The sequence below is a fragment of the Ascaphus truei genome, chromosome 21 (assembly GCF_040206685.1).
Source record: "Ascaphus truei isolate aAscTru1 chromosome 21, aAscTru1.hap1, whole genome shotgun sequence".
In the NCBI taxonomy this organism is placed as follows: domain Eukaryota; kingdom Metazoa; phylum Chordata; class Amphibia; order Anura; family Ascaphidae; genus Ascaphus; species Ascaphus truei.
In genome coordinates, this window is record NC_134503.1 from 10,682,238 (window position 1) to 10,693,317 (window position 11,080).

Genomic DNA, 11,080 nt, shown 5'->3' on the forward strand with positions numbered 1-11,080 from the left:
TCTGAGATTTAACGGGAATGCACGTCGGACCCTTTCAGCCGCCGATCGGCATTGCCTCTGTAATAGAGACACGGTGACCCGTTCGTTGTTCTGTCTGCCAGGTCCGAAGATGGTTGCGGTGCAGAATTACCATGGAAACCCAGCTCCCCCAGGGAAGCCGGTGGTAACATTTCAGAGCGGGGAAGTAATTGAGCTGCTCAGGGGCGACCCGGATTCCCAGTGGTGGGAGGTGAGTGTGGAGCCGTCAGACCTAGCACCCTCCCACGCGGTACGAATCCCGTCCACAAATGCCTTGTAATCGCACCACGGCTCATGGTCCTCCCCTTTTCTCTCCACAGGGAAGGTTGTTACAAACTAAGAAGTCTGGGTATTTCCCCAGCTCCTCTGTGAAACCTTGTCCTGTGGCCAGCAGGGTGAGTGTAGCATTCGCAGGTGAACGCACCCTCCAACCCTCTCCCAGGACAGCTAAGACTGTTACATTTACCATACAATAGAATGCAGAATAAGGAATCACTTCCCTAAGTAGCTTACAATGATAACAGTTCCAATCCTGATCTTTCTTCTCACCAAGCCAATTCTCAGAGGTACACGTTACACGTATGATGCTTAGAGTATACTACTAAACATGTTGCATAAGTGCTGCGCATCCTAAGTTAAGGCGTCTTACCGCTATGGAATCCTCTCCATTCTCATCGCATGCAATGCATGGGTTGTGTTGACATCAGGATAGTGTGTTATACCTGGCGGTAACCCAATCTCTCAAGTGCCGTCAGTTCTGCAGTTATACAGTATATATATATATCTTTTATAGCCCTTAAATAATGCTGGAGTTGTGATAACACCAACTTCAAGGACTTTGTGGCTATGGATTGAAATTAGTTGACAGTAACCCAACCCATGCAGTGCCTGCTTATTAATCTTAAGAATCCTTTTGGGCGTAAAATGGTTTGTAAGACTCTTTGAGACTTGAACCTCCACTCCACACATCCGCAGTCCTGAGCCTATAACCCTCTAATGAGCATCTTTTGTTTCTCCACAGCCTGAGAACCGTACAGAGTACAGCAAACACCCATGGTACGCATGGCCTCTCTTCGACATACACTAACACACGTAGTATCGTAACATGTTAGCAAGATGAATGGTACAGTGGATCAGCTAATCTCCAGCCATTTCCGTACAAGAAATATGTTGTGGGCCTTGATGATTGTAGTAAAATGCATGTGTGCCAGTGATGCAGATATGTAGGGGATGGGTCATCAATGATTCATTGTGACATGCAGGTGTGTACAGGTGTAGGTTCCACCTCCATGTGGTTTTAATGTTCTCATCTTTATATAGATCTGTTTTCAGTTGTGTGTTTGTGATACATGTTGTGTATTAGTGATGCATGGCTGTGATAAGTGTGTATGGAGCGTGAGTGTTTTCAATAACCATTCAAGTGGTCAAGTTTCACTAAATTGCTCGCTTACGGAAAATCCCCTTTACAGGTTTGCAGGGAACATGGAGAGACCGCAGGCTGACAACCTCCTCAAATCTCATGTTAGTGGCTCCTACCTGATCCGAGAGAGGCCGGCTGAGGCGGAGCGCTTCGCAATCAGTATCAAGTACGTACGGTGTATTAAACATTCCCTTACCAAAGAACTCCCTGAACATGCAACTTCAGCATTCAGATGATTGTAAATGCATGGGCACATTCAGTGTTATATGGAAGGTGCCATGTCTCTTAGCAACACACAATCGAGGTGCAAGAAAGTGAACAGGCTCTGCCACGTAACACACTCTGCCACGTAACACACCTGCTAACAATATTTACATTTACATCACAATAGAAGATAGAATTATGAACCTAAAATCTTATTAAACATGTAGCTGTATTGATCCTGGATAAATGCAAGTTTGTTATAGGTTGCAATACCTTTCAGGGGACAAACGTGAGAATTCGTCATAGATAAAATTGTGTACAGAGCTTTTGAAACCTCACCGGTTTCTTCTTTAAATGTGCATAATATTGTCTTCTGAAAACATTAATGTTGGTTCCCTAAAAGGTATTAAAACCTGCAACAAATCTAACATCAAGTACCATTGAACATATCATGCAGACTGCTTTCTTTAACAAATTACAATGGTTATTTTTTGGAAGAATGCTGCTGTTCTCTGAAAGTCGCAGTACACGGGGTTCTTTTGGGTATTGACAGTATAACTGGGACTGCAACGTTACTCCCTCTGCCGCATGTTCTGTCTGCAGTGTTACATTGTGCAGGTTCCTGCTACATCAGAGGCGTTCTTCAGCAACTGTTACAATGTTTCCACAGGTTCAACGACGAAGTGAAACACATCAAGGTAGTGGAGAAAGAAAACTGGATATACATCACCGAAGCCAAGAAGTTTGAAAGCCTTTTGGTACGTGTAACTTTCTTTGTGGATATTTAGCCAGAGCGTGCACCAGGGAATGACTCCTTTCTAACCCCAAGTATGGTGCAGTCAATCGCTTGACCCACAGAGCCTGCATGCAATGCCCATTGAGACAGGGGCTCTTCTCCGTGGCATTCTCACCTCTTCCTGGCCGATGCCGGACATGCACAAGCCGAGATGTTACCGGAGGGCTCAGTGACAGAGGCACCCCAGAGCTCTGCTGGTTAAGCTGAAATCTGTGTTGGCTGCTGTTCCCACAGGAGCTGGTGGAGTATTACCAGACGCATTCACTGAAGGAAAGCTTCAAGCAGCTGGACACCATGTTAAAGTATCCGTACAAACTGCGAGGCAGCTGCAGCTCACGCACCGCACCACGCTCCCCAGGTAAGGGCGGCATTCCACACTACAATGAGTATCATGGGGGCCCTGCAATGACTTTACACAGGAGTTGGCCAACTCCACTCCTGAAGGGCCACCAACAGGTCAGGTTTTCAGGATATCCCTGCTTCAGCACAGGTGGCTCGGTCATTGCTGAAGCAGGGATAGCCTGAAAACCTGGCCTGTTGGTGGCCCTTGAGGACTGGAGTTGGACACTCCTGCATAACAGCTCAAGAATTCTGATTTAAAGGTTTGTGGGCCGGTCTTGGTTCCTAGACAGTACCAACGGTTGAAGTGGGATGGTACTGTTGTATTTGCATCCTCCCCAGTACCACAGATTTTATTTACATGCTTCCAGCGCAACACTTTATTTAAATAAAATTGGTTTCATTTAGGAACTTTCCTCCTTTTTTTTCTATGTCTAAATATAGTTATGAAGCTTACTAAAATATAGTCCAAGTAGCTTTAATAAAGTTAACACAAGCTGTGCAATACGGAAGGCACACACGTATCCCTATAAAATGGATAAGAAGCAAAAAGTTACAGTGTGCTCATTTGCATGTTATTACCCAGAATCCCTGGCGGCAGTGGAAGCACATTGTATGCTAAAGAGATAATGGGGGAAGGCAGGGTTGCAGACATATCTGAGATGTGAATGTGCTATTTTTATTTCTAATTAAAGGGTCAAGTGATATTTTTGTTTTCTTTAATAAAGTCAAATTTAAGTAGCATTCCTTAAAGCCATTTTGACCACTGGGTAGGACGGTCCTGATTTTCTCAGGCATGGGGTTTGACTTTAACAGATACCATGAATAGCATAAGTGACCTGCGTGAAAATGTTCATCATGCCCCAGATGCAGCATTATAACCCGAGACCAGTGTATAATCTGCCTTAAAGCTGCAGTTCAAGCAATATCCTACATGTGAGGTTTAAAAACAAAAAAAATCAGTTCTGTACTATGAGAAAATACTTGTAGCATTTAAAAAAATTAATACAAAATGTTTTAAAGACATTTTTATTGTATTATAATGTAACAAGCTTTTTTTTTCCCTATAGCAACCATTTACAAAGTCACATCCCCTTCCTCTTCCGAAACAGACACTGGCACACTCCTTTTTGAGCCCTGCCCCCTCTCGAGCAGTGCACCAATTGTATCTATTGACAGCCTGGTCACATGATCGTCCCCACAGAACTTTGGCTGTCATGTGCAGCAGAAGAGGACCCCAAGATGCATTTAGTGAACCCCCGAGCCGAATCTTTGCCGATCGATCACATGAGAACGGATCGATCAGCAGCTTAGCTAATCACTTGTCAGTGTGCAGATTGTATTGATGCACATAATGAATGGAATTTATTTTATTTTTTTAAACGACAGCTTGAACTGCTGCTTTAAAACAATACGCAGATGCCTTACTAATTCGTGGGCCCCCCAATGCCTTTCTCAATATATTCTCTTACCAGACTGTGCTGCAGTAACCAGGCAAGCCACATTAAGTTGCCATGAAACAGTCCTGTTTACAACCATTAGATTATCTGACCATTGTATTAATTAACCAACCTCTTTAGTGTGGGAATGAGCTTCCCAATATTGCACAGACCGCTCCTGTAGGTTAATCATCACTTCGCTTATATAGCGATCTCCGATTTGTCAGCCTGATCTTTCAGTTCTGTTATGGGCTCGTGGCTGCAGCCCAGTCCTCACCTGCCAGGGACCACTAGTCTGGGGAGGAAATTAAACAATGCCGCAACCCCCCTACTCTGTCATTCATGTTTTTACAGGATGGGAGCTGAACGGCGTTATTTTGTGCACCGGGGAGCCCCAAGATTCCGAGATATTTACCAGTGAAGTTACCGGATTTAAATCTCCCCACTGGGGAATCAAAATGGCTGCCAAAGAAACCAATAGGAAGACAAATCCTCATCGGTTGTGCCAGGGTTGCCACCTTCTACTGAAGGCTAACAGGAAGATAACTTTTTTTTAATATAGCGCTTATCTTCAGCGGCGTCTCCCGGCATCCTTCCGACATCTTCGCGGCATCTACCCCTGCAACTCCTGTCAATATGGATGTGCGGCGTCAAATGGCACCACATTGCCATGACAACGGGACGCTACGTGATGTTACCATGACAACAGGGCGCCGTAAGGCGCTGAGGTGTCACATGATGTCACGGCAATGGGCATCACGCGACACTGTAACGTCACTTAGCGTTCCTGTTGTCATGGCAACGTGGCACTATTTGACGCCTTGCCGCCATATTGAGAGGAGTTGCAGGAGCAGATCCCGGAGGACACAGAGGATGTCGGTGGATGCCGGGAGACGCCACCCGGAGGTTTACGAGGTAAATCCATAGCCCTTAGATACGTGGCCAAAACCCGTAGTCTCCGCGTCAAACCCGGAGTGGTGGCAACCCTGCGCGCAGCCTCCTATTGCACAGCCATTTAAATCCCCTTTAAAAAAATTAAAAAAAACCACAGAGTAACTGCGATAACTTCACCGTTCGGTATCTCAAGAAACCAGAGGGTTCCCGGAGCTGAAAATACTGCGGTTCAGCTAGGGCAAGAGTGGCCAACTCCAGTCCTCAGGAGCCACCATCAGGTCAGGTTTTCAGGATATCCCTGCTTCAGCACAGGTGGCTCAATCCTTGACTGAGCCACTGATTGAACGACCTGTGCTGAAGCTGGGATATCCTGAAAGCCTGTCCTGAGGGTGGCTCCTGTGGCCTGCAGTTGGCCACCCCTGGGTCGGGGTTAGTTAGGGGGGTGATTGCTGCGTTACCACCTTTTTCGTGTAACAATGCGTTCTCCCGAGTTATCCTGCGCTGGAAAAGCTCTCCTGTTGATTTTGTTGCTGTGACATGTTTGCTTCTTCCTGTTCTTCTACCTTTTTATGTTTTCTCTGACCTCTTTGCAGCCTCCTGTGCTTCCTACAACTTTTCTTTTCTCAGTCCTCAGGGCCTCAACTTTCCTTGTCAGAACCCGCCCACTCCATTCTGGTCAGGTACTGCCACGTCTTTCTGCCTTAATGTACTTGTGGAGCACAGTGCCACCTTGTGGTGGTGTTTAGGCACTGCATGGAGCATGCCCCACACTTTGTCACTGTTCCTCAAACGTCACCTAAAATGATGGTATTAACCACTGCACCGATATTGCAGGGCTCACGGTCTACAGACAAGCTAGTTGGTTTGTCAAACAGAATGAGAATGTTTCTACTTTTTAACGTCTCGTGATACTGATGTCACATAATGTCAACTTGTTGAGATCACCCCATGCCTTCCGCCAAACACAAAATGTCAACATTTTGGCTACACAAAAACAACCCAGTAAACAGCATCAGCACTTTAAGTCAGCTGCTCTGTGACAACACTGTATCCCAGAATGCACCATTGTGAACAGCGTTCATATAATTAGAGCAAAGAAACTGTTATTAGTTATAATGTATCTTCAAGTAATAATTGCAGAGACGGGCAGCATTTTGGGCTGTATGCAGTTATTTGTAATGAGGTTTAAACATATTCTCTTCCCGTACTTGGATGCAACATTATATCTCAGATCATTTCCTATTCCCACTGCTAACCTCCCATCAAAACAGTTTATAATGAAATCACAAGGCACAAGATACAAACATTAAACCAAACTACACCAAAACCACATCCAATTTATACTATATTAAAATGAACAGCAGCTGCATTGCATGCCATACAGTTTTATGTTGTAATAAAGCAAACACAATGCAGATTAAACCATTCTTTATAGCAGGGGGGCTGAACTCCAGTCTTCAAGACTCCCCAATGGGTCAGGTTTTAAGGATATCCCAGCTTCAGCACAGGTGGCTCAGTCAAAGACTGAGCCTCTGGTTGAACCACCTGTGCTGAAGCAGAGACTGATTGATTGAGCCACCTGTGCTTAAGCAGGGATATCCGGAAAACCTGAGCCCTTGGGGAGGCCTTGAGGACTGAAGTTGAGCCCCCCTGCTTTCTAGCACTAAAGTAAATTGCACTGCTGTGTATACTTACTAAGGCAGTAGGAGCGGGTGAGATGTGTTACTATTAGAAATATACACTGAAGAGCAGAGACTGGCATCTTGGTGACAGGGCCCTACTGTAAATGCAGTTGTTTTCAGGCGATTCTCAGAGGCTGCGTGCCAATTTCTTCCCCATCTTCTCATGTTTTTCCTCCCTTTTCATCCGCTTTCCTCCTTTTTGCTCCCCTTCCTCATCTTTCCAATGGTTAATGTTGGAAATCTCCATTTCAACCACACCTTACCTGGTTATGGGACAGTATGCAGGAAGAGCCAGTCAGTAGTAGTGAGGATGACGGCCGCTGACTGCTTGGTGGATATATTGACGACAGGTGGCACTGCCGGTCCTCATTTTTCAACACATTCCATCGATTTCAAATGCAGTTTCCCTTAAAGCAGCAATACATTGGAAAAATATATATATATTAAATACATTAGTTCTGTAGTAGTCAATAATAGTGTATTTTTTTTTTTTTTTAATTTAACTCAATACCACTTTTAATGAGCAGGTTTTAGCCCACCTCCCCAGCAGTGCAAGATATTTGCAACACTTTCCTGTTTGTGATCGTCTGTTGCCAATGTTCCCAGAAATTTGAGCTGTAGATTATCTATTGTTACAATGTTACCGTAGTAATATACGAAAACATTGTAGCTGCTGAGTTACACTGACTGAAGGATTAGAATTGAAAGGCGGCAATTATGTTAGGCACACAAACAGGATTCTGATAGATTTATAACAGGAGCACCAAATGATTGCCAGTTTGGGTAAGAATATAGAATGATACATTGTCACATGCTATACATATACAAATAAGAAAAAAAGAAAGACAGAATTGGAGTGGGGGGGGGGGGGAGGCTGGGAGGGGGAGAGAGATGTAGTATTGCTGCTTTAAGGGAGACTCCACAGAAAAGAGGTGGCCAACTACAATCCTCAAGGGCCATTAACAGGCCAGGTATTGGGGATATTCGTGCTTCAGCACAGGGGGCTCAGCCATTTTGACTTGGCTACCTGTGCTGAAGAAGAAATATCCTTAAAACTTGGCCTGTTGTGGGCCTTGAGGACTGGGGTTGGCCACTCCTGCCATAGTGATACAAAACCAGGACTGGCTATTCCTATATCTAGACATCTGAACCTTGGTGGTCAACTTATAAAGCACAAAGCAAGGAGGTAGGAGTGACAGCTGTGAGACACACAATAAGATAGACCAGCACTGCAGTGACATCGACACAAAGCCATGCGGGACCCTCTGACCATTTGCGGGAGAAACAGACAGCAGAACACAGCGAGTAGTTTGTGGGCTGGAGCTGTTGCTTAGGATATGCTCTGCTCATTCTGAATGCCTGCTAATTCTGCACACAGCACTGCAAACATGGGTAACACTTTATAAGAAACGTTATTTCATAGCACTGTATGTTTTGCCGGCCCCAACATTATTTCCTTCATAATTACTTGAACTGGACCGATACCTACAGGCCTCATTCACAGAGCAAAACGGGACTTGTTCTTGCAAGCTAATAGTACAATGCAACTGGAACCTCCTGGGTTAAAAAACAATATATATATATATATTTATATTTAAACACTTACCCACTTCACTTATGATAATTCAATTACTGTCCTGCAGCTCCCTCTGAGGAGGATATATAATTAACTAATATTCTGCAGTCTAATTGCTATTACTTTCACATAAGAGATCTGTAAAAGCAGAGAGTTGGTATCCAAATGGCTCACTTGCCCATGGCTGACGGTGCGAGATCATGAAACAAACGCTGGGCTCTCTCGAGCACTTCCCTGCCTTGGGTCCTTGACTAAAGATGCCTTTTCTTTACCCCCCGCTCCCTGTAGTGTTCACGCCACGTCCCATAGGGACGGCTATCGCTAGGTACAACTTTGCTGCCAGAGACATGCGGGAGCTGTCGCTGCGGGAAGGAGACGTGGTCAGAATCTACAGCAGGATAGGAGGGGACCAGGGATGGTGGAAAGGAGAAACGAACGGAAGGGTAACTATGCTGGCTATTCTGGACATGTTTTATTCCTGCCCCTTCGCAATGTGTCGCTTGCCCCCGTGGCAGTGAAAGGGTTGACATGGAACCTTCTCTATCAGTCTGGTTATGGCACATGTGCGAGGTATAGTGTTGGGGACTAGCGAGGAGCTCAACACTGCTTAAGTCTTCAAAGCAGAGCTCCAGTGATGGTCTTTAGGCTGCGATTATACACAAAAACACCCGCGGTGTCGCCCGTAGCGACACCGCGCAGCGCAAAAACAAGTCATATACCTACGTGAAAACTGCATATACCAAATGCGACCGTCTCCCCGCTTGCTACAGCAATGCGGGCAACAGTGGATGCGGTTTCAAAATTTGTTTTCGGGTTGCGACTGCCACATCACGTGACGCGGCCGTCCAATCAATAAAACAGATTTCAGCCTACAGGCGCGTGCACAGTAGCATGTGATCAATCGGTAAAGATTCAGCTCAGGGGTTCACTAAATGGCAGTGCAGCAGAAGAGGACCAAAGATGCAAAGTTCTGTGGGGAAGATCATATGACCAGGAAATCACTAGATACAATTGGTGCACTGCTAGAGAGAGGGCAGAGCTCAAAAGGGGTGTGCCAGAGCCTGTTTCAGAAGAGGAAGGGGATGTGAGTTTGTAAATGATCGCTATAGAAACAAAATGCTGGTTATATTATAAAACATTTAAAAAAAAGTCATTCATAGCTGTTTTTAAAAAAAATGCTTCAAGTATTTTCTCATAGCACAGAACTAATTTATTTTAAAAAAACACACGTAGGATATTGCTTGGTCTGCAGCTTTGTCATTATGAATGTAATGGCAGTGAGTTACATGTCAAAAAGCTCAGCCCTTATGCTGATCTATTACAAAGTGACCAAATACACAAACTTCATATGAGCTACTGCTCTTTTATACACTGTAGTACAATTAGGATGGGTTGGAGCTGTAGGAACTGTAATTGTGGAGCTTTGTCCATAAAACAAGGCTGGCCTTAGGGCAAGGCGGTTGCTTTGAGCCCCATGCTCCCTCCTCCTGTCGGTACCAGGATCCAACTTCCGCCCGACCGGAGGAGGGAGAGCGCGGGGCCCCTGGACCAACCCCAAGGTAAGAAAGGTGTGTGTGGAGGAGGGGTGTCTTACCTTCTCCAGAGTGGCCCTCCTCCTGCAGCGTCGCATTGTCATGGCGACCCGACGCCACTACGCTGCAGGAGGAGGGCCGCACTTCAAGGGATCGCCCGGGCCGGCAGGTGAGTACCTTTACTTACTTGTACCGGAGGGGGTCCCACAAAATCTAAGGCTGGCCCTGGGGCCCCTCCGTTGGAATGATGTGGTAGTTGCACAGTGAATATTAACAGGATGTGGTGTACAGCAGTGGTGGCATAAAACTGAAGGGTGTTAAGTAAAGGCGATCTTCTCTTGGAACTCACCGGCGTGTCCTTTTCACAGATTGGTTGGTTTCCCTCAACCTACGTGGAAGAAGAAGGGGTCCAGTGACTTCACCACCTCTAGGTTAAATCCCTGTTGCCTCCCCGATGATACATCCGTTTGCACAACAGACAGACTCCAGGACTCTGCTCGGTGGCTCCCCCTGCAGTAAAACCCTCCAGCATTCCAGCCAACGTGTGCAGACCAACAAACAATCCACACCTCTTGAGCCCGATTGTTGATTTGGATTCATGTGGACTTCCTCGCCGGTATTACTTGTATATAAGATTTATAATTCTGACGTATGGCAATCGTAACAGAGGAACTGAATGTGGAATGTTGGTGCTGTGTGTTTTAACAGAATTAAATTCATTCCAGCTCTGGCCGAGTTTGTACCTTGTGTTCTCAGAAGTTACCATCTTATTCCTGCTAATCTCCACTCGGCTAAAGAGAAATAACAACACATTTTGCACTGTTAGCCCCGTGAGGCTGCAAAAGAGTCGCTCAATTACCAGAGATTCAAAGTTGCTTTTGCCAATCTGTACCAAAGTCTTCGAAAGAGGCTGTTGTCCTGCGGTAATCCTGGTCCTAGCACCAGGTTTAGCACTTACTTGGTGCTGTCGCTTCCCGCACCCAGCTAATTGTCGTCTTCCACGAGGGGGGCTAAATCTCCAGGATGTGAAGAGAGATCTTGCTCAAGGAGCAATCCGTCTCTAGGTGGGTTCCTCTAACCTGCCGTGACCAGAGCCCTCTGCACTCTATGTCTTACAGTGGACGAGATGACAAACGTAGAGCATTGTTGGTCTCTAGGTACTTCTGATGAGCAGCACTGG

General features: G+C 45.7%; 1 protein-coding gene across 9 annotated transcripts in view; it reads left to right on the top strand.

Moving 5' to 3' along the window:
- Positions 1–10,628, top strand: part of VAV2 (vav guanine nucleotide exchange factor 2) — a 195,918-nt gene extending 185,290 nt beyond the window's left edge. For 4 of the 9 annotated variants that reach the window (XM_075578934.1, XM_075578936.1, XM_075578935.1 and 1 more), the window contains 9 exons: positions 102–229; positions 339–413; positions 1,040–1,074; positions 1,488–1,604; positions 2,313–2,400; positions 2,673–2,796; positions 5,704–5,790; positions 8,657–8,811; positions 10,269–10,628. In XM_075578934.1, coding sequence (XP_075435049.1) covers positions 102–229; positions 339–413; positions 1,040–1,074; positions 1,488–1,604; positions 2,313–2,400; positions 2,673–2,796; positions 5,704–5,790; positions 8,657–8,811; positions 10,269–10,316 — 857 coding nt within the window. In that variant the 3' untranslated portion in view covers positions 10,317–10,628. Of the gene's footprint in view, positions 1–101; positions 230–338; positions 414–1,039; positions 1,075–1,487; positions 1,605–2,312; positions 2,401–2,672; positions 2,797–5,703; positions 5,791–8,656; positions 8,812–10,268 lie in introns of those variants that run through there. The other 5 variants (XM_075578939.1, XM_075578943.1, XM_075578938.1 and 2 more) reach the window with 4 other exon arrangements.
- The last annotated feature ends 452 nt before the right edge of the window (positions 10,629–11,080 follow it).